Source organism: Anopheles coluzzii, chromosome 3 (assembly GCF_943734685.1).
Source record: "Anopheles coluzzii chromosome 3, AcolN3, whole genome shotgun sequence".
In the NCBI taxonomy this organism is placed as follows: Eukaryota; Metazoa; Arthropoda; class Insecta; order Diptera; family Culicidae; genus Anopheles; species Anopheles coluzzii.
The window spans coordinates 90,860,768-90,882,380 of record NC_064671.1 but is presented as its reverse complement, the minus strand read 5'-3'; the positions used below and the strand labels follow the sequence as shown (position 1 = coordinate 90,882,380).

The 21,613-nt window shown below is 50.6% G+C and overlaps 4 protein-coding genes across 12 annotated transcripts in view; 2 read left to right on the top strand and 2 right to left on the bottom strand.

The window, feature by feature from the left end:
- Positions 1-4,356, bottom strand: part of LOC120959129 (serine/threonine-protein kinase Genghis Khan) — a 50,083-nt gene extending 45,727 nt beyond the window's left edge. For 2 of the 3 annotated variants that reach the window (XM_040382294.2, XM_040382297.2), the window contains exons 1-2: positions 4,239-4,356; positions 2,038-2,505 (exon numbers count right to left, since the gene is read on the bottom strand). The gene's annotated coding sequence lies outside the window, so the exon portion shown is untranslated. Of the gene's footprint in view, positions 1-2,037; positions 2,511-4,238 lie in introns of all 3 variants that reach the window. The other variant, XM_040382295.2, reaches the window with a different exon arrangement.
- A 333-nt stretch (positions 4,357-4,689) lies between these two features.
- On the top strand, positions 4,690-6,754 carry LOC120954969 (nuclear inhibitor of protein phosphatase 1). The gene is made up of 5 exons (XM_040375352.2): positions 4,690-4,916; positions 5,044-5,258; positions 5,338-5,555; positions 5,622-6,303; positions 6,378-6,754. The coding sequence occupies exons 1-5, from the start codon at positions 4,888-4,890 to the stop codon at positions 6,482-6,484; spliced, it is 1,251 nt and encodes a 416-aa protein (XP_040231286.2). The 5' UTR covers positions 4,690-4,887; the 3' UTR covers positions 6,485-6,754.
- Positions 6,755-6,851: 97 nt separating this feature from the next.
- LOC120954967 (stromal membrane-associated protein 1) lies at positions 6,852-12,130 on the bottom strand. Of its 7 annotated transcripts, none has more exons than XM_040375347.2 (3): positions 11,892-12,130; positions 10,097-10,525; positions 6,852-9,589 (listed from the first exon to the last, which is right to left on the bottom strand). In XM_040375347.2, the coding sequence occupies exons 2-3, from the start codon at positions 10,343-10,345 to the stop codon at positions 8,240-8,242; spliced, it is 1,599 nt and encodes a 532-aa protein (XP_040231281.2). In that variant the 5' UTR covers positions 10,346-10,525; positions 11,892-12,130; the 3' UTR covers positions 6,852-8,239. The 7 variants fall into 7 exon arrangements, with proteins under 7 accessions (XP_040231281.2, XP_049465390.1, XP_049465392.1 ...); XM_049609433.1 differs by having other exon boundaries at positions 11,930-12,130; XM_049609435.1 differs by having other exon boundaries at positions 12,077-12,103.
- Positions 12,131-12,420: 290 nt separating this feature from the next.
- On the top strand, positions 12,421-21,352 carry LOC120954966 (7SK snRNA methylphosphate capping enzyme bin3). The gene is made up of 5 exons (XM_040375345.2): positions 12,421-13,074; positions 15,724-18,822; positions 18,903-19,121; positions 19,194-19,340; positions 19,438-21,352. The coding sequence occupies exons 2-5, from the start codon at positions 15,790-15,792 to the stop codon at positions 20,200-20,202; spliced, it is 4,164 nt and encodes a 1,387-aa protein (XP_040231279.2). The 5' UTR covers positions 12,421-13,074; positions 15,724-15,789; the 3' UTR covers positions 20,203-21,352.
- Positions 21,353-21,613: the final 261 nt, after the last annotated feature.

Sequence of the window (21,613 nt, the reverse complement as noted above, 5' to 3'; positions counted from 1 at the left end):
CCAACAAAGGCATTTAAATCATTGGACCTAGATTGACACACAACGGACGCACATTCGGTGGGTAATATACCGTACGGCAAGGCAATGATGATTATAATGATGATGGCGATGACGATGGTGATGATACAACATAGGTGCAAAGCAGTGTTCATAAAAGATATCGCAACAAAGCTGCAAATGTGCACTAAATTGCAATGTGTTTTTGTTTTGGGTTGAAACAGTGTTGGTGTACCAGATTAATGCTAATAAGTTTAAATATAAAATACGTAACAATTCTACGCAGTTTCACGTGGAATTTCAAACTATTTTTCCCACAGCCCATTCGTGCATGTGGTGCCAAAAAATAGGATGAAAAGGCCATAACGCATGCAAAGCATGATTTCGGTTTTTTTTTGTCACGAAATTCCATATTTTTGTTTGACATTCTGATCACTCAAATGGCCATTAAGTCAAATGCTCCGATCATAATAAACAACATTTAAATTTCGTACTTCATGCGGCAAAACATTAAAATCATGGCCTACCAATGCTGCTCCCGTCTTCAACCCGCCCTACAGTACCCGGACCGTTGCCGCCCATTCTGGTGCAATTGGAAAAGGGACGGACAGACAAGCACACACAACCTCGGTATGACCATCCGGCGGCACTGAAGCTATGACTGTGCTTTGCGGCACTGGATTAGAAACAGATACAGCGAGAGTGTGTGTGTGTGTGTGTGTTTGCCATATCGATCGGGCCGAGGAGCGCTTGAGGGAATCATAATTGCCGACACATGCCACGGCACAAGGGCTTCCCCGAGTCCCGTTTTAGTGCATGAGAACTGTCGCACTAACACACAAAGGTGTGTCTCACAGCACACTTGGACTAGGTTTTTTGTAGCTTTATCTGCATTATATTAAATTAATACAAACACACATGCTTTGTGTTTTGTTCAAGTCGCAATTTTGGTGTTTAAATCGAATTAAATGAAAATAATAAACAACAAAACCATAAATAGTATCACTTTACCCTCTGCCTCTGGACGAAGAAGAAAGCAAAACAACGTTTAAACCTGCCTGACACACACACACACGTGATAGCGTTCTTGTGTGCATGTGTGAGTGTGTGTTGTGTAGTACTATTTATAGTACGAGACCAATAAACCAAACGGCACGGCACCAGCAAACGCACAGCCCATCATGAATGACATTGGTGAAGCATGCTTGGCCTGGTGGGATATGGGGAGGGGGGGTTGAGAGGGTCTTCTCCTCCCGCTAACCCGGACAGTTGCACCAAAATGCCTACACACCGCAAGCGCCTCCATAAAGAGGAGCATGGGCGCGGTAGTGATGGTGGTGGTGCGCGAAATGTGAGAACGACCTACAGGACTGAGATAGAGAGAGAGAGATAGAGATAGGGAGACGAAGATGCCTGCGCGCGCGTGCGGCCTTTTTGTTGTGTGTGAGATAGATGTCCCCGGTTGGATGGACACATACACAGAAGAGTTTTTCGTTTTCGGTGCAACACAAAAACACCGGAATCAACACCGAACAAGATACCTATTAAAGAAAGTGGCCGCCTGCAGGATGTTTCCCATGCAGGTGTACTATTACTTTTAACAGAAAAGCCCTGGATGTGTTGTATACAGCAGAAAAACAGCATTTTGGATGGGATTCGAACTGCGTGCGAAGTTGGTTGAAGCGTAAGCGCGCATGCCATTAGACCATCGAGCCACTCGCAAGGATCGTACTAAAATGGGCATATAGCTTACATGATACTATTCCCATGGTAAATCCCATCTGGTTGCTGTGATGCTGTTGATCAACGTAATTAAATAAGAATCCCAAAATGCCATAGTTTGGTCATAAAATCTAGCCTCGTCATACGTACCCTTGCTGAGGCTAAGCATATTGGAGTGAAGATCAAGGAAATAAACCCAATCACAAACAAAGAGTCCGTCACCTTCGTTAGCATGTTGAAAGATCAATCCCTTTGCCCTCGTTCCCCACCTTCACCCCTCCCAGCAGCTGGTTTATTTGTGTCGCCCATTTAACTCACCTTTTATGGTTGACGGCGGCGACCACGAGGAGGAGGTGATGACGAACGGCGTTGCTCTCTGTATGTGCGTATACACACACACACACACACGTGTATGTGCGTCTCTGTGGTCTCAGCACTGTTTACGCGACGCCACAATCCAATTTCGCGTCGCTGTTCACGCTAAGCGGACCCGCCAGGCGCCTGCTTTAAAACCTGACAGCTGACACAAAACACTGCACACACACACACGCACACCGACAAGCACACTCACACGAAAGAACGTAGGGTAATAGTAGGCGAAATGAGTCGATTCTTTCGCGTTTGTTGCACTTTGGTACACCTCACCCCCCGAACACTTTTTGCCGTTGGTTTATTGTTGGGTTCTACACACACACGCACACGTTCTACACAACCACACCAACGCGCAGGGCGGCGAACACTGCTCCTTGCGCCAAAATCACTCTACACTACGGTTTGTTGTTAGCACTGCGCTTTAGGAAAGGAAAAAATGGAACGCAAATTCGTATTAAGAACGATGTACCCACAAACGGCCGCGGTCGAAACGTAAGTATTGAACCCGCGCTTGCAGGGTCACAAACGCGCAACACAAACAAACAACATACACAAAAAATGCCTCACAATCTGATCGATCGACTTTGCTCTGCTGCGTGAATGTGTTGAAAGTTCGCTCTCCCTCTCGCTCTGCTCTTTCTCTCCCACTCCTACTAACTTGTCTTTCCGTGTTATCCTCCAACACCTCCTGTGTGTTTTGTTTCCTTTTGCTCACCTTTTTCCCTTTTTAATGAAATTCGTGACAATCTCAAAAGGAAGGAAAAACAACAAGAAAACAACGCACGCACGAGTCTCTCTTCCCTCCCACGCTCCCGGAACACACACGCGATGGTGGTGAAGAAACAAAAAAAAACAGCACACGACCGCACGCACGCATGCACACACACACACCCAGCAAAGCGTTTATAGAAAATCACACTCCCACGCATTCCAACTCCTCTTCATGCATGTGTGCACGGACCGCATAGGTAAACTAACGCGCGTACACACACTCCCGGGCGGCCCCCTTCTCAATTGGCGTGAAAGGCAACACGAACACGACAAAACATGAGAGAGCAAGCGAAACAAAACATCGTTTCTCTGCTCTTCCTGTTGTTTCCCTTTTCGCTACCCGACGAACCACCCTGTGACGTTCAAGTGTCACCAAAAGCGATTAGAGAGAGCGAGAGAGAGAGCGAGCGCGAGTAGAAGCGTGAAAGTGAGCGAGCGTTGTGCGAGAGAGGGAGAGAGCAGGATGGAAAGGTGACAACGAAAAACCGGTGCCACTTTCGCTACCACTACTTGGGCACTTTTTCTTCCCTACCCTCGCATCCCCTGCCACTTCAACGCTACTTGTCTTCGCCTTGGCTTCTTTTTCTACTCCAATTGCACGAAAAGTTAGATCCACTTGCTTGGATGGAATAAATTCATTCAACAAAGCTCGCTATCGAACGGCTGCCGCCACGACAAGCCGCAGAGCCCACAGCCGCCATATCTCGACGAGTCGGCGTAGTCAAGCGCACAATGTTGCCGTCCAGCCAGCCAGAGCACCCCGTCGAGCCACACACAGCCAGCCCGTAGCAGGCGTGCAGATGACGGAGTTTTTACTTCACAGCATCCACCGTCTTTCCTTCTTTGCAGTACACGCACACGAGACCAACTTTGGGTCTTTTTCTTGACTTTACATGCCGCGGAGGTTCTATAATCGGAGGCCCGCCCCGTAGGCAGATTGCGTTGCCGATTTGCTCGATTTCAACGGGCCAGCAGCAGCAGCAGCGCCAGCCAGACAGACGGCCGAGCCGTCGCTTTCTTCCATTCAACTCTCACATACACACACACATACGCATGCACACTCACACACACACATTCAGTTCCCGAACGAGAACTCCGCCGTCGCCATGGGGTCACGTTGGCACGGGGCTATTTTTCCTTCGCATCAGTAGCGCACCCCTGTCGCGTAACGGGGCAGAAGAGAGACAGAGAGGAAGAGGTTGTGGAACAAAATTCTTTCCACAATCGTGAGCAAATTATACGAAAGTTCATTGCTTTTCACTAGTTTTGGGATTTGCATTCGAACACGCACGCACACACACACACACTAAACGTTACAACGGCAAAACCCGATGCGATGATGATGTTGGGCCAGAGAAATTCCATTTTCACGTTACCGTCTTCGCAGCCAGAAAACGCGTCCGCACACACCGACACCGAGAGAGAGAAAAGTGCCTTTTGTGTTGAGGGAAGCAAAATAACCCCTCTGGCTTTCGATCGGTGTGTGCGTGTGTGAGTGTGTGTGCGCGAAAAGAATGACCCAAATAGCATTTGCGCGATGACAGCTGTCAATGCGGATGAAACCATTCCCAACAAGCGTAGCGGGGAAACTTTTTTAGGTTTCCTTTTTACTATTTTAAAGGTTGAGAACGTTAACTAAGCGCAAATGTGTCTCTTATATATTTGTACATTTGTATATTTGTATCTTTGTATACTTTTATTTAGAACCGGTTTTTCAAACGGACTAAAAATACTCGCATCGCCGTGGCAGTTGCACCAAACTCGCACCGGTATAAAAGCACCTTAAGCACAACACCAGCCTTTCGTTGATCTGTCACATTGCACTTCTGATCCTACCTGGCCAGCTGAAGCAATTGGAGAAAAACAATCGTACGCTGTGTATTGGTGCACTCTCGGGAAGTATTATTTAATTAATAATGTTGTTTTCCGGCACCAGTGCTGCCGTAGAGAGTACAACCATCTAAAGTCAACGTGCGCCGTAATCAAACGAAACCTTTGGATAAACTCCCCCTCCTTCCAAAGCCAATGTCCAATCACTATGATATTCCATCTTGGTAAGCGAGCGCGGGGTGTGGGATGTTGTTTAGTTGAGCGCCACCGAACAACATCTGGCAGCGCGTACAACGGTTGGACGATACACTTTCCTTACGCGTTGGTTTTGTTTTGCTTCTGTCCTCACAGGGCCGGAAAGCCACCGACCGGTCTGCATCTGGATGTGATGAAGGAGGACAAGCTCGTCCAGAAGCTGATGATCGACGAAAAGCGATGCTACCTGTTCGGGCGTAATCCGCAGATGAACGACTTCTGCATCGACCATGCTTCCTGTTCGCGGGTCCACGCCGCCTTCGTCTACCACAAGCATCTTCACATCGCTTACCTAGTCGACCTCGGCAGCAGTAAGTCCCCACTGTTTCCCTCTGTGTGTGTGTGTGAGTGAGTGTATGTTGTTGGTCAATTCTCGCTACCTCGCTTTAGCGCACGGCACGTTCATCGGTTCGGTCCGCCTGGAGGCCAACAAACCGACCCAGCTGCAGATCAACAGCCAGTTTAGCTTCGGTGCCTCCACCCGCCACTACATACTGCGCGAGCGGCCAACCGTCGGGTCGCGCACCAACATCATGGAGGACATACCGATGATGGACATCAGCGACGGCACCTTTCTCGGGTTGCCAGAAAGTCAAACCGAACTCGATGTAAGGAACACACCATTTGACGGCCATTTGTCGTTGCATATTACTCTCTTTCTGGTTTTTTTGTAGAATCTAACCGAATACAATACGGCCCACAATCGGCGCATCTCGATGCTCGGCATCGCGGACGACGGTGGCAGTGTCGGTGGGGCGGGCGGTGCCGGCGGACCGGGCAGTACCGGCGGCAGCTCGTACAAGAAGAACAAGCGCAACAAGCGGAAAGGGGTCGCGTTCAACGAGGACGAAATCATCATCAACCCGGAAGACATCGATCCATCGATCGGCCGGTTCCGCAATCTCATCCAGTCCACCGTCGTGCCGGTGTCGGCCAAGCGTGCCAAGATGGAGGTGCAGAACAACATGGGCATTGTGACGTCACCATCGACCAGCGGCATGAAAGCCGGTGGGTTCCATCTGCACTCCCATCACCACTCGCTGACGGGCGGTGGTCACGGTCAGGCGCAGGGGAGCGCACCGACCAGCCTTTACCACGGAATCGATCCGGTTGATGGTGGTGGTGGTGCGGGAAGTAGTGGCGCAGGAGCCAGTTCGTCCTCCGATGGGCGTGGCTTCGGAAGCTTCGACATGGACACGACACCAAGCGGGCTGTCGACCAAGCTGGGCATACTGTTGCCAAATCCGGCACCGGACGTCAACCCGGCACCGCCGCAGGTCCGTGAGCCGTCCACCTCGGTGCCGATGTTCGCCGTACCGGGTGCGACTGCGTCCGGTAGTGGCATGAACGCTGCTGGTAAGCAAAACAATGACAATCCAAGTAGTCGGTCGTGCGATGCTAATTGTATTTTCACTCCTTTCTGCTTTCAGCCAAAGCCGGGGAGAAGCAACCGGACACGTCGGATGAGCCGAAGAAGAAGAAGTATGCCAAGGAACAGTGGCCGGGCCGGAAACCGCTCGGGTTGGGCAGCTTTTAAGCGAGTCTTTTAAGTCTCCTGGTAACCTCGTGCAAACACACACACACACACACACACTCATGCATTACAGACAACAGCGCAACACTATCTGAGGAACGCAAATGGTGTACAGGACGAACAATATTCTGTAACATTGAATAGTCATAGTCGCTGCACCGTGTGTCCACTCTGGCCGAGCTTGTCCGGTGGAAGGTGAAGCATATTTGTAAAACATACAGAACTATAAGAAACTGGTAGTTTTGAGAAATAAAAATGAAATCGTACGCAGAATCGAAGGCAAACTAAAATGGAAAACGTACAAAAGAAGGAAAGAAGCAACCGGAAATAGCAATTAAGGGACTGAAAGCTTTGAAAGATTCCACAGATGTAAGTGTTTCGCAATCGATCGATTTATTTCCACAACTAAATACAATTAACCGCAGCACATATGCCCATTTGAGGGGGGTTGGATAGGGGAAGGTGGGGAAGGGATGGGGAGAAAAGGAAATACTTCTAGCCCGGTCCGATTACGCTATCGTCGGTATGGATGAATCGGATCGTATTCACGTCATTCTTTCTTTTAATTATTCCCTAAAATATAGCTTCCATGCTGCAGCGACATCCACACGGACACGTGCTTTCTGAGCTGATGCTCCTCCTATGACTGGGTCGCCCGGTACTGCATCTTCACAAAACCACCCCTCCTGCATTCCCAATTAGAATACTCTAGACACGCAAACACATTGTGAGAAATACAGCTTTTATGCAACCCTGTGTCTTTCCATCCCTCTCATTCTCCCTGTGTGTGTGTGTGTGTGTGGGCTGGGGCATGGACATGTAGTTTAAAATTGCCTTTTACTTAAACGAATTCTTGCACATCGTTCGGGTTGCTTCCGTTCGCTTCCATCTTCCATACCCCATTCGTTATACAGTAGTGTACGCATTTTCCCTTGATTTTCTCCACTTGCGCCCCCCAACATCAGACACACAGCCAACATCCGCGATGTAAGTAATACCATAATATGTGTATGTATACAGTAGCTCTATGTTTCTTCTTTGAATTCAAAATAGTAGCGGTTACAGCAGAAAACAAAAAAAACTCTCGGAAAAGGAACCGCTGCGTCAATATTTGTCTTCCTGATACCCTGAATGCGACGGTGCGAATACGGTCGCAGTAATAGTATAGTATTTTCATCCCTGTCTTGATCGTGCACCCTCCTTTCCTGTATATATATCTATTTCTAACCCTTTCGCAGTGAGTCACCGACGGAATGGAAAAGGAAAGTCAATACGACTACGAAGGATTATCCTTCTAAACGAACAAGAGTGTACACACACACAGACGAAACGATGGCGGGGCATCATGCCAGCAGGAGAAGGAAGGAGAGGGGGGAGGGGTTGGGTATGGTTCAACACTAACCTACTATTATATTTATATATATATATACTTGTGATTCTGCTTATGCTTTTCCATAGTTTTCATTCTCATGTTTCGTTTAGCTAAATAAGTGTAATTGCCCTACAATCTGCGCGCCCCCCGCTCGCTCGCTCGCACCATTTTACTTCCCCGTTCCTGCTTCCTGTTGTGATAGTGTTTTTAGGTTCCTTCCCCCACCCGCTTAACGGTTTCGGTGCTTTAAACTGGGTTTTTTATCGTTTTTTCCACTGCTTTTGGCTTTCGGACGGGGAATAGGGGGCTGCGCGCGCGCGTGTGTGTGGAGGCTCTAGATAAGTTAGTCGGCCCCGAGGGGATTGCTAAGGTCCACGGTTCTCCACTTATTGCCACACGTCCCGCAGATTCATCGTGCCGAACTGATTGCTTAGCTTGTCTTGCGCTTGCTGCTGTTGCTGCTGCTGCTGCTGCGGAGGGACGGCTTTAGGAAAGTTAGCAAACGCAGCCACTCCGCCTCCTCCCGGGCCCATTACCTGCCCTGGCTGGGGGGGCTGCATACCCATCATGGGCGGGAAACCACTGGCAGCACCGTACTGGCCCGCCATCGCACCGTACGCTGGAACCATCGGCGGAACGCCAACCTGCTGTGCGTTAAACATCGCGCCCTGCTGTGCCATCATGCCGCCGGGAGCACCACCCATCGCACCATTGTTGCTGTGGAACACCATCTGCGGCGGTACGCCCGCACCCATCATCGCGTACTGTCCGGGCGGCGGTTGTGGTCCGGCACCGGTCGGGAACGTTTGGAACGCACCGAACGCGTTCGCCGGCATCATACCGGCCCCGTTGGCGGGCGGGAACGTGCTGCCGGCCTGCTGGAATCCACCGAAACCACCCGCCGCCGGTCCGCCGAACCCACTGCCGAGCGGCGTCGGTCCACTGCTCGGGGCCGATCCGTAAAGGGCCATAATTTTGTCCTTCGTCAGTTTGCCGCTTACGTCCAGCCCGCCCGCACCAGCACCGGCACTGCCGGCTTGATTGAAAAAGTCCGCCTCCACCTTCGCCAGATCGTCCGAGTCGGTGTTTTTCCGCTCGAGCAAATCCACCCCATTGCTGCTGCTGCCGCCGGTTGTCGACAATCCGTTGGCGGGTTTGTTGCTAGCGCTGCTGTGATTCGGCGTCAAACTGCCCTCGCCAAGCGACAGGCCGAGCAGATCCGTCCCAGCGCTTGTGTTTTGCACCGCCGATTGGCTACTGGCCGCGTCCGACGAGGAAGCAGAGCTGTTCAGCGAACCACCGGCACCACCACCCGAATTCCGGCTGGACGGTTTCATACTGCTGGCAGGGGCTTTCAGCTTTGGCACAGCCGATCCGACTGACGAAGGTGAGGCGGCGCTGGATGCACCACCACCCGCTGAATGGGCTTTCCGGTCCGCGGGCGATGAAAGGGAGAGCGAGCCACCGACCGAACCGATGGTGCCGCCGGCCCCACCCGAGGAGGAAGCTTTTTTCTTGCGCTTTTGCCGTTCGATCTCCTCGTCGATCTCCCGGTCCCAGTCAACTTTCGGGGCCGGCGGTGGGACCCACTCCCGGGCAAGATACTTCTTGTGCTCGTACTTGGCCCGGATGAAGCTCTCGAGTGCGGAATCGGTCTGCGGACGCCGGAACCCGTCCGGTATCATTGCTTCGTACACGGCCCGGGCACGGGAGTTGCCCATCTGCTCCAGGGAAACCTACGGCGAGAGGGAGAAATTTTGCTTTATTTTAACAGAAGTTGGTTTAATTACACTTTAAACATTATTTTGTAAATTAAAAAAAAGTTAATTGTACAGACATTTTCGTCTGATTTGAGCATTTATCTCTATCTAAATCGCTCCCAGGTGTACGTGATTAGGTGAAATTAATTCACCTCCTGATCCTAGTAGCCTTGCCCAAAAAATCAACACGAACGCACAGGAGCGTTGTGGCGCACCAATACTGGCGCATACCCCAAAAACTCACCCCATAGGCATAGGTAGGGAACGAGGGGAGGAAATAAAGCAATTAATTAAGAAACAGCCGAGATTGATGTGCGTGGTGGTGGGGGGTATATAGCGGCAACACGCCACCATTGGGGGGTAGAGCGCACACAGCACGGCGCATGGGCACGGTACGCACCAACGTTTCCGCCACCGGTGCCGTACCGTGTCACGTGCTTTTTACCCCCTACCCCAACCCCTAGCTCTTCCCCAATTACTTACCACCTGCTCCGGTGTCCAGCTGTCCAGGTTGACCGACTTCACCCGGCTAATGTGGACGCCCAGATTGCGGTGGATGCCGGCACAGCGGATGCACAGAAACACGCCCAAATTCCAGGACGCCCAGCGCGGTCCCTTCGCGTCGCAGTCCACGCAGTACTTGTTGTCGTCGTCCCGCAGCATCTTCGTCAGCAGCATCTGACACTTTTCCTGTATCTGCTTCTGCCGCTCCGTCTCATTTTTCCTGCTCATTTCGCGCGCTCGCTGCTCGTACCGGTGGGTGGGTGGGGGGCGGTGTTGGACGCTTCAAATTGCAAACCAGCAGTGATCCAAAAATCCGAGCTTATGTTTATCACGCAACAAAAGGGCGATGGGAGAGGCTTCTATCTTATCTTCTGGCGACTTTAGCTCTAGCTCGATCCGCCCCAGAGTCTTTTCGATGCGTAAAGAAAAACAAATGAAAAAAAGGGAAATAAATCATTAATATTCAATGCAATTAACAATACACACTGTACACTTTTCTTAGCACGGACACACACACCCATACAAGCGCAGAGTTATGGGAATATCAGTTGCCCGCTGCAACCGCTATCTCTTGCTGGTTGCAAACCCTGACCGGAAGTGAACATAGAAGGCGTAAAAGAACGGAATGGTGTCGAGACGGGCGAAATCTTCGGGTGCAAGAGTGATAAAAGTTCCTATTCCGTTTTCCGTCACTGTACTTGCTGGGTGTAAGGCGGAATGAATAAAAAAAAACGTACATACACACACTGTTATAAAATGAAACTAATTCACACGATTGGTCTTAATTTACGGTCCCCCACGGTTGGCTAGAATGTGCTGGAACGGGAACATGGTAGGCTGTTTTTATCAAATTTCGATCGAAACGGCATGCCACCTGGTGCTTGATTTGTTCCATTCGTGTTTTTTATCACAAGCAGGCCACGAATCAAAGGATTCGCGTGCTAATTTCAAACGCCGTACAAGGACGATCTTTTTTACTTTAAAGGCTTCCCTTAATTTCCAAGCCCCAAAAGTCGGCATGAGGAAAATTGGAAGATCTGAAAATTGGAAGACAATCGTCGTTACAATGGCCACACACACTTGACGCCTGGAGCTAGAGGGGGATGATGATGAAGACAGGTAACGATACTTTTCACACATAACTGTCTAACACAAGGTGCGAGTGTGTGTGTCCGTGCATTGTGATAACAAACGATTTCTTTTTTCCCCCGATGACACATCGGCCAACCGAAAACACGGGCCCGCTGGGTGAAATCGTTTCGCTTTGGCCTTCGAATACGGAATTGCTTTCGCAAAGTAAACATGTTTGCGCCACCACTTGAAGGTGTTCGTTTGCTGCTAGGAAGGAAGTTTAGCAAATGATCTTTAAACACTTGAACGCTTCCTGGCGCTGATACAATCCTGGCCAGGAAGATTGCACAGGGGGCGTATGCTCCAATGCACCTTGCTGTTATCACTTCCTTTCTACCGCCCAGCGCCGAGGCACCCGAGGATATTCACCCGCAGAATAAAGGGCCTCTCTCTTTCTCTATTTACCAACACACGCCCACACTTTCCCGCAAGGAAGAATATCCGCTTTTCCTCTTCAGTGCAGCAGTTCGAAAAACGGCCGACTCACTGATTTCCTCGACAGAGGGACTGCTCCACTCACGGTAAATATCTTTGTTATTTCCACTAGCTGGTATGCGCGCACACACAAACACACACACACACGCACGAACCCCTATCTTCTTCTAGTGCTTCTTTCGCTTATCGTAAAGGACGGCATACACACCCGCTCCTGGCGCTTTCGTCGTATCGTGTGGCACGTACCGTTGCGTTGCGCCAGCACCTGCACTTAATACTGCAACTTGCACGTAACTGCGGTCGAGCGGCGTAACGACGCGACGGCAGTCGGTGGTGAAATATGTGAAGATCCGTGCACAAAACCGTCGTCGATATATTTTTGCCGAGTTGTACCTGTTTCGTTGTTTGTTTTCTTCGCTGCGTCTTTTTTTGTTGTTGTATGTGTGTCGCGCTGTCAAATTCGTGTCATTGCGCGTGTCAGTGTGTTTATAGGGTGTAGTTGAAAAGGCGCAGGAGTGTCAGCTGTGAAAAGATACCACCAAATTCAAAATTTAGTTTTTTTGGTGAATTGGATACATTTTTCATGCAAATATTTCCATTCCAAATCACTCAAAACGTGAAATAAGTAGACATAACGAACAATAAACTTGAATCACAATTCAGCAAACGTCCTCGGCTTCCTAAGAAACGAACCATAACAGCTGAACAAAAACCGCTTGTCAGGCGGCTGCTGTCATTGCAGGCAGACAGAACGAAACAGACAAGCTCTTGCACGTTTAAATCGCTGAAGACGCGCAAGCTGTGCGCACGTCTACGTCTGTGCTACGCACACGATTCGTATCAACGATCCATCCATCCATTTTGGGTTCCGAATTTTAGTGCATGTGTGATCAGCATTTAAAACAGAAACCCGCAAAACAAACGATCAACATCCAACCGACAGCTAAAAGAGCGAGAGAGCACGCGAGTGAGTGTGTGTGTGTCCTGTGCAGTGTGGCTGCGTTTGTTTGCACACGAACGGGATAGCGCACGCAAGTGGGTGCAAGCGAAATGCAGACATTCTTCACGCGCAAGTGAGCAAAACAGCACAACCACATACGACAGAAGGCTGTGCGCGTAACCGAGAAAGCAACAGAGCTCCATCAACGGACCGTACGAGACGGGCGATAAAGCGGTCGACTGCAGTGTGAGCGAGAGGGAAGGACAACGAAAAACATGCGTGCCTGTGTGTGTACGCGCCGACCGACGTACAAAGGAGGATATCGAAACCATTTGCTCAGCGCGCAAGGAGTGGTGTGGCAGCGTATCCGTACCGTGTCCGACGATTGAGTGCATTTTCACCGTGCGTAGACGCGAGTTGCAGTGCAGTGACAATTGACAATTCGAAGAAGGTTAGTAGTGTGCGCGCTGTGCGCTTTACGTGTGGAGAGAAAAAAAAATGGGTGTAGAAATATTTCAGTGTCCGTTATGGGAAAAATTGCCCCATCTTCATTTATCCACGGTGACTGTGGGACTACTGCAAATAAAAAATTGAAAGAGTACGCGCAACGGTGCCGTCCCGGTTGCACCCGCACTGTGCGGAACGATGCTAAAGCGAGACGGCACCATTGCTACCAGTGACAGAAAAGTGTGCTCTTCACACGCGCGCACGCTCTGCTTGAGCGCAGTCCGAGCGCGAGCGAGACAGCGTGTCGATTGCAGAATTATATTGTTCGCGCGATGTGACACGAATGGTGTGTTTGTCTCTTCACGCACATAACTCCGCTCCATCAGTTTTCGATATCGCTGTGTATGTGTGTGTTTTTTTTCAATTTTGCGCTGGAGATGCATCTCGCGCATCTCGTTAACGCGCGCGGATCAGATGTGACGAACACCATAGGCGACACAAACAAACTGCCCATGTGTGTGTGTGCAACGAAGAGAGACAGAGAGTAGAAAACGGGCGACTAACACAAAAAAAATCTGGCCATCTAACCTGTGTTGATGGATCTGTTTTGGGTGAGGGAAGAGGGGGGAAGAGGGGGATGAAAACAAAAAAAGGAGGAACCGGTTAAGACGACGACACGGTCGTGGCGGTGGTGCGCGCATTCGTCGAACATGCTGCTACGCACATGGCGATGGTTCGGATGGCCAATTTGGTTGTTCCCTTGCCACCACAGGCACCACCCTTCCTAAACATTGGCCTGTGTGCTGTTTTGGATGTGGCAATACAGCACAGTGGCAAACAGCAGCAGCAGCAGCAGCAGCAGTGCACATACACACACACACTGTCCGACAAACCAACTGCTATCAAACGGTTTTTTTTTGCATTTCATTTTGGACTACCAGTTCTGCCTACATTCAACGTAATTTTTTCCTGGCATTTTCATATTGACGTATTTTCACCCGGCCAGATTACATATTTTCATCTGGCATTTTTCATTACTTTTAGATCGCGTTGTACAGTTGGAAGATATGATGGAATGCCATGTGGCAGTCACATAGCCTGCTTAGTTGCAGTGGAAGCAATGTTGACGTTTATCGTCCCATAACAAACAGAAAGAAGAAGTTTATCTATGCACGAAGATTCCATTACGGATGGAGATGATTGTCTTGGGTGATATAATCATTTAATTACCTGGTTGCAGTGATATAGTTGCATAGAATAGTAGCCACACAGAAGAATATGATTACAACGTGCAGATTTTTACTCTTTGCAGGCTCTACAGGGTCGTCACATTCCCATGTGATCAACTTCACAGTAGACCATCGAAAAGACTCCGTTTAGTCAATATTGGGAATTATTTAGATCATACGTGTTGTTGGATTTGAATCCATTGTATTGCATCAAACCACTTCTTCTTTGACACAACAACCGTTGTCGGTCAAGGCCTGCCTGTACCCACTGGTGAAGTGAGCTTGACTTTCTTTGACTTATTGTTACCATAGCAGGAAAGTTAGTCCTACGTATGAGAGCACGGTCTATTCGAGACTTGAACCCATGACGGGCATGTTATTAAGTCTTACGCGTTGACGACTGTACCATCAGATCGGCCCAAACATTGTTTGCATCAAACACGAAAGTGAATTGCTTATTTGCTATTTTCTTCATTAAATTTTCATCTGCGCAAAGCTTGATCCACACTGTACGCGAGTCAAGCGTATGTGCGTTTGCAACTGCTGCTCACACCTCACAATCATCGGTTTGCTCCGTTGGTCGCCCTCTGTGTGTGTGTGCGTGTGTTGGTATGTGCAGGAGGCAACTGCTCCAACCAAATCAGCCATAGTGTGTGTTGGTTTTACGTTATACGTTATTGCATCCTGTAGGTGTTTTTCAAATTAGATTTATGGGAGATTTTATAAAGCAAGGAACCGCCGCTGCAGTTCTTCTCTATAATAAACACAAATGCGAAAACTACGATATTCGGAAACGTGACTAAGAACAACAAATACGCAACCAAATCCCTATACGAACGCAGCTAGCAAACAACTCCAAAAAAAAACGGTTAAATTGTGAACCTGGACGAGCAACAACTAGTTTTGGGGTGGAATCCAAGAAAAAAAAAACTGGTTTTGCGCCCTTTAGAAAAGCGAATTTGGTGCAAACCTTTGTACTGCACACTAAAATCGCGCCTTTTCAATGCCATGTGCCTTTGGCTCCGGCATATGCGGCTGCAGAAAGGGCGGGCTCACTTCCCTTTTCGCGCTATAAACATTTGCCAGCAAAACTCGAACGTTTTAATTGCATCTTTGCGGGAGCACCCTTGGCGTACCAGTGATGACATCTTGAAGAAATTGTTTTGCTTTGTGTGTTGGTGTGTGTAATGTAATTGTTCACATAAACCAACTTCCTTTTTGAGAAAGTATGACCCCATAAGTTGCGCACATGTCTCTCGTTCGATCATGATTTTACATGAAGCACCGTGCAGTGGGCATAACTATGAATCACAACTATTTTTAGAATCATATGGTTCAGTACGACTTAATTTCAATCGTCCTCTTTATTATAACCAACTAATTAACTAATTTTTTTCTTCATTTTCATGTTTTTTTATTCTTAGATCTTTGATATCGCAATCAATAACCACCGGATTAGAGGACTAACTTAAGGAAAAAGCCCCTTTACGATGGAAGGACCCTCGGTAGCGGCTGCAGAAGACGATTCGACGGCAGATGCCAGCGGAGGTGGTGGTGGTGGTGGTGGTGGAGGTGGAGGCAATGGCCGAACAGAAGAGACACGCCGGTGCAATGCGCACCGGGCAGCGCGACCACCGAACTCAATGATTGAACCGAGTGGCGGAGGTGGTGCCGGCAAGGGAAGAGGTGGAGGGGGCGGAGGAGGAGGAGGTGGTGGAGGATGTGGTAACCATAATCGGAAAAACAATCCTCAACAGCAGCGCCATCTCCAGCAGCAGCAGCAACAGTTGCAGCAGCAGCAGCATGGCGGAGGCAAGAAACAGAAAAAGCAACAGAAATGGAAAGCGAACAAGTACCGTGGCCGTGGGCCGGGTGGCAAGGACTGCCCAGCAAGAGGTGGAAGAAAGGACAAATCGGCTGTTGGATCACAAGCGATCGGAAAGATGGAGGAGGGCAACGCAGCGAACGGTATCGGGGGAGAGGATTTGGGTGCGGCGGGGCTCAACGTGGGAGAAACGCATCCCGCGGAACCGGGCTGCTTCCATCAGGTGCACCAGCAGGGACTGGCCCATTCCTCCCAGCTCGCTTCATCCTCATCATCCGGCAGCGCACAACAACAACAACAGCAGCAACAGCAGCAGCAACAACAACAATCGACCGGATCGCAGACATCATCGGGCGCAACGGGCCAGCAACAGGGGGGCGCCGGGTCAAACATGATGATGTCGTCCGCCATGCCCCCGCAAAAGAACAAACACCCGAAGCAGCAGAACCTCACGCCGATGGAGGTACGCAACAAGCGGCTCCAGTCGGTGTCAAAGTTCTTCCTGCCGGACAAGCGACCGCGCAAGGAGTGTATCGTGCCGCCGACCAAGTTCCTGCTCGGCGGCAACATTTCCGACCCGCTCAACCTGAACAGCCTGCAGAACGAGTCGGAGAACGCGGTCACGCCGAAGTCGTCGCCGATACCGACGCCGCCTCACTACAAGGCAAAGATCGAGGTGATCATACCGCCGAACATCAACGATCCGCTGCACCTGCTCGATCCGGTCGACTCGGTCGAGTACGAAATGCAGCTCTGCTCGCCGATGAAGCGCAAGCAGCGGCCGCGCAACAAGCGCAAGCGCAAATCGCGCACCACCACCGAGCGGAACGACGGGTTGCTGTCGATCGAGCAGCTGCCGCCGCCGCCGCTCGGTGCCGAGGAGCTGGTGGGCACCAGCAGTGGAGCAGCCAGTGGTGGTGGTGCGGGAGGAGGAGTTGCTGCCGATGCAGAAGAGGCAACGACGGCGGAGGAAGCATCCTTTACCGGGATCGGGCAGAAACTGGCCGATGCAGCAGCGGGGGAGCAGCGTTTCTCGCTTCCAGTGCCGGATGCGGATACGGGCGGTGCCCACTTTCACCTGGCACACTTTGGCGGGCAACCGTCAACCAGTGGAGCAGGCCCAGTGGCGGCGTCGTCGTCGTCGTCCGTACAGCAAGGACACGTGCACCACGTGTCCGGTGCAGCTGTCATGGAACGGCCCGGCTCCTCCGCCGGCGGTCTGCTGACCGAGCAGGAGCGCGAACGGGACAGGGTGATGCGCAACCTGAAGCTCGATCTCGAAAGTGCCGGCGGCCGGAAGCGCCGCACGAGCGAGAGTACAAACAGCACCAAGAACAAGCTGCGCCGGATGGACTCGATGGACAAGATCGTCAGTCCGGTCATCCCGCAGCCGGGCGGCTGGAAGCGTGCCCACTGGCCGGCCAATGCGGGTGGGAGTGGGGCGGCCGGCAGTGCTGGGCGGAATCGCACCCGAACCTTTTCCACCACGTCTGTCACGGACGAACAGCATGGGGAGGATGGGACGATTGCGACCGGCGCAGACCGGAGTACGGAAGGGCAGGCACAAGAGAAGGCGCACAAAACCGAACGAACGGACAGGTTGGAGGATCATACGAAGCAAGCGGGTGATGAGGGTGCTGCCGTTAAGGAGGAAGGGCGATCGAATGAAGCGAATGTGATGGGTACGTCCGCCGGAAGGATGGGTAGTGGCATCGGGTCGATTGAACGACCGTTAAGCTTGACGCAAGGGACGTCCCAGGGCACAGTTCCACCGTCACAGAGCTCACTGGCAGCCACTAGCCGGTATCACTTCGGGAACTACGATCGTTACTACGGCTACCACAGCCTGAACGAGTTCATCGACGTGCGGCTAAAGGTGTTCATGCGCAATGCGTACCTCTTCCGGGACAAGGACGTGCTGGACATTGGGTGCAACGTGGGCCTGATGACGATCGCGATCGCCAAATCGCTGCACACCAAGTCGGCCATCGGCATCGACGTGGACGGCAAGCTGATAGCGAAGGCGCGCAAAAACCTGGCCAAGTACGTGCGGGTGCCGCGCACGGTTGTGCCCGGGGCGGGCAGACGAGGTCACCGGGAATCGTCGACGGTTGTTTCGGCCACCGTCACCAAGATGGAGGTAAGCGAGGAGTTGGCTACCAGTAAGGAGACGCTTCCGTTGCAGAGCGATCCTGCTCCAACTGCTGTAAGTGCACCACAGCCATCGACTAGTCAAGAAGGAGGAGGAGCCACGGAACCATCCGCTGCTACTCCTGTCGCTGTTCCGACACCATCAGCGAGTGTTGCCGAGACGGAAGATAGCGTTTCAGTGACACCTGCAGAAGAGACTGTCATGCAAACGGTCAACCCAGCAGCGGCAAGCAATGAAGATGCTGAAAAAGCACCACCTGAACTACCAGCGAATGCCGTGCCAGCCGAAACCAGCAATCGTGTTGTGGCACGACAAAAACGACGCCGAAAACGGTTCGGCCAGAAGGGGGGACGCCATGGGCAGCATCACAACAGTCAGCACCACCAGCAGCATCAGCAGCACCATCTGCGACGGAACAAGCCGGAACAGTCGCAGTACTTCCCGATCTCGTTCCCCGTCACGATGGGCAACTTCAGTGGGAAGGAGCACCAGATGGATATTGGTCGGCCGGAAAACAAGTTCCCGAATAATGTGAGGTTTAAAACGGTAAGTTGGCCTGTGGTTTTGGTGGGTTGGTGGTTTGCACAAACAGAAGAATCTTATACGAAACTATCGTTTTTTTGCAGATGAATTACGTCCTCAAGGATGAACAGATGATCAACTTCGACACGCAGCAGTACGATCTGATCCTGTGCCTTTCGGTGACCAAGTGGATCCATCTGAACTACGGCGATGTCGGGCTGAAGACGGCGTTCAAGCGCATGTTCAACCATCTGCGGCCGGGCGGGAAGCTGATCCTGGAGGCACAGAACTGGGCGAGCTACAAGAAGAAGAAGAAGCTTACGGTAAGGAAGAGCGAGGCGTTTTTATTGAACTTTTGGAAGGAATTATCAATTTATTATGGTTTCATTTTGCAGGAAACAATTTTTGAAAATTATCAGAAAATTGAATTCTTCCCGAAATACTTTCACGACTACCTGCTCAGCCCGGAGGTGGGCTTCAGTCACAGCTTTCCGCTTGGCATACCGCGCCATCTGAGTAAGGGATTCCGGCGCCCTATCCAGGTGAGTAGCAGTAGTTTGTCGCACCATCTACAAGTGCGAAGCGACCAAATTGCAATATGGCATTTACATTTTACCTTTTTTACCTTCCCCCAACTAGCTTTACATTAAGGGCGATTTTACACCGTCGCAGGCAAAATGGAGCGACACGTACCACCCAGGCACACCGTACGAGAACCATCGCGGTATCTATACGGACATTGTCACCGCGTCACAGTCGGCCGCCGGCTGCATCTGGGGTGCGATGACACCGTACGCACCGAGCTACAGCTACCGGCAGCCGCCGACCCCCTCGCACGGCGGCGGCAGTGGCGGTGGAAGTGGCGGCTTTGCCTCAACCTCACCGTACTACAACCCGCGGCAGACGGACAGCTACCTGCCGAGCTACGACATCGCCAATACGCACCGGCCCGGTAGCTACTGTTTTGCGTCGCCCATCTATTCGACCACGTGGTCGCCACCGTCGGACATGCTGGCGACGAGCGGGGGCGGCGGTGGGTCGTACCGGCGGTCGGCTTCGAACACACCCAACTCGGCCAGCATCCGAAGCGTGGACAACGATGACCACTACTACGTGAGTACGGCCAGTGGCGGGAGTAGCCAGCGACGGCACCACGTTTACCCGCCGATCGAAGTGTTTGCGCCACTGCACGGCTACGATGCGATGCGTCCGAGCAGCTATCGGAGTGGAAACGGCGGTGGCGGTGGTGGTGGTGGTGGCGGTGGGGCAATAACCGATTCCGATTCGGAACTGTCGTCCCACTCGGCGTCCCAGACACCGACCCGGCAGCAGCAGTTAGCCGGCAGCTTCCTGACGGACGACCAATCCAACTCACCCAGCGGACACTCCCAGCCAGACAAGTAGACCAAGCGTGGTAGTGGTGAAGGTGATAGAAACTATAGGACACAGAAGCAACTTTCTGGGCATTCTCTCAAATAGGTTATGTTTGAAGGCTTTGGACGCACAAAAAAGGACGACAAAACTAGCCAAAACCGCGGTGCCACTACTGAGCAAAAGTGTAAGATATAGACAGATAGGAGGAGGAGCAAGCAGCAGGCGGAACTGCTGCGTGCTGCCGCTCAGTATATCCCACACCGTGTGATATAGATTTCACATTTTCAAAAAAGTTGATAATCTTCAGGAAGAGAAACCAAAAAAACAAACAAACAAATCGCGATTAGTACACGCGACACTAGCAATGTGCACCGCAGGAAAAGAGTGTGCGCACAGGATGTGTAGTAGCTACGACGAGGGTAATTTCCCCATTTTCTCATGCACACACTCGCTCTCTCTCTCTCTATCTCTAATGCTACAGCTCATATAACATATGTGTAGAAACAGCACAAAGTTGAAGACACACGCATCACAGGACAGGACAGGACAGGCAATAGGCGCTAACCGCTGTTATAGTTTGCTTATGTTATCCTCATTCCTCGGCGCATAGATTACCAGATAATTACACCCCCGGCGTGTTGCGGCGTTTGTTGTTGCCGGGTTTCTCACAACCCCCTCGAGCTCTCCAGTACAGTGAGTAGGATCGAGATGGAATTTCGTTAAGACAGTTATTATTTTTTAATGATCCCAATTACATCTGTTTAGTTGCGTTATTTTGTAAACGTTGTCAGAGGGGGATTAAGCTTCTATTTCTTTGGACGCGCGCGCCATACGCATCATTATTATGCGTAGCTTAGCCCCCTTCCCACACAAACACAAGTAGACGGAGTAGCGATATAGGGCATGTAGGGTGAAATCCAAAATGCGTACGTCAGTTGGCAATTGTAAATTGTACGACTGTACAAAGTTTGCTTACAAAATTATCACCTCCACGTTTTGGGGGGGAGTTGAGTGAGTGTGAGGGTATTGGAAAACAATGTACATTTGAATGAAAGAAAATACGGTGCATCGTTTGCGTAGAGGAGCATAGAGTAGAGGTTAATATCCGAACGTTTTTTTCCCGGTATGGATGAAACATGTTTAAATTATTTGAATTGTACACAATATAATACTACTTGAATTTGCCTTTCGTTCATCGTTCTAAGCTGAATATGAAAATTCAAAAATTATCTACAGAAACAGATGCAATTTTGTGTGAGCTAGCGCTTTGGCATTTCAATGACACCGGGCGATTGGTAAGTATATAAAACAATTTACATCTACAATGGCTTGTATGTTGAATTTTGTGGTGCAGTCTCTTTAAGAATGAGTATGTATAATATTACAGTGTTATACCTTTTCCAGATAGGATTTTATGCGTATAAACTTGGCCAAATTAACG

What these genes read in the sequence shown, in the direction of transcription:
- LOC120954967 (XM_040375347.2), bottom strand. Translation starts at nt 10,345, where the DNA reads ATGAGCAGGAAAAATGAGACGGAGCGGCAGAAGCAGATACAGGAAAAG. An exon ending in GCTGGACACCGGAGCAGGTG is followed by an intron (nt 9,590 to 10,096) that starts GTAAGTAATTGG and finishes CTCTCGCCGTAG; the next exon opens with GTTTCCCTGGAGCAGATGGG.
- LOC120954969 (XM_040375352.2), top strand. Translation starts at nt 4,888, where the DNA reads ATGTCCAATCACTATGATATTCCATCTTG. An exon ending in CACTATGATATTCCATCTTG is followed by an intron (nt 4,917 to 5,043) that starts GTAAGCGAGCGC and finishes CTGTCCTCACAG; the next exon opens with GGCCGGAAAGCCACCGACCG. An exon ending in TAGTGGCATGAACGCTGCTG is followed by an intron (nt 6,304 to 6,377) that starts GTAAGCAAAACA and finishes TTCTGCTTTCAG; the next exon opens with CCAAAGCCGGGGAGAAGCAA.
- LOC120954966 (XM_040375345.2), top strand. Translation starts at nt 15,790, where the DNA reads ATGGAAGGACCCTCGGTAGCGGCTGCAGAAGACGATTCGACGGCAGAT. An exon ending in ATAATGTGAGGTTTAAAACG is followed by an intron (nt 18,823 to 18,902) that starts GTAAGTTGGCCT and finishes GTTTTTTTGCAG; the next exon opens with ATGAATTACGTCCTCAAGGA. An exon ending in AGAAGAAGAAGAAGCTTACG is followed by an intron (nt 19,122 to 19,193) that starts GTAAGGAAGAGC and finishes TTCATTTTGCAG; the next exon opens with GAAACAATTTTTGAAAATTA.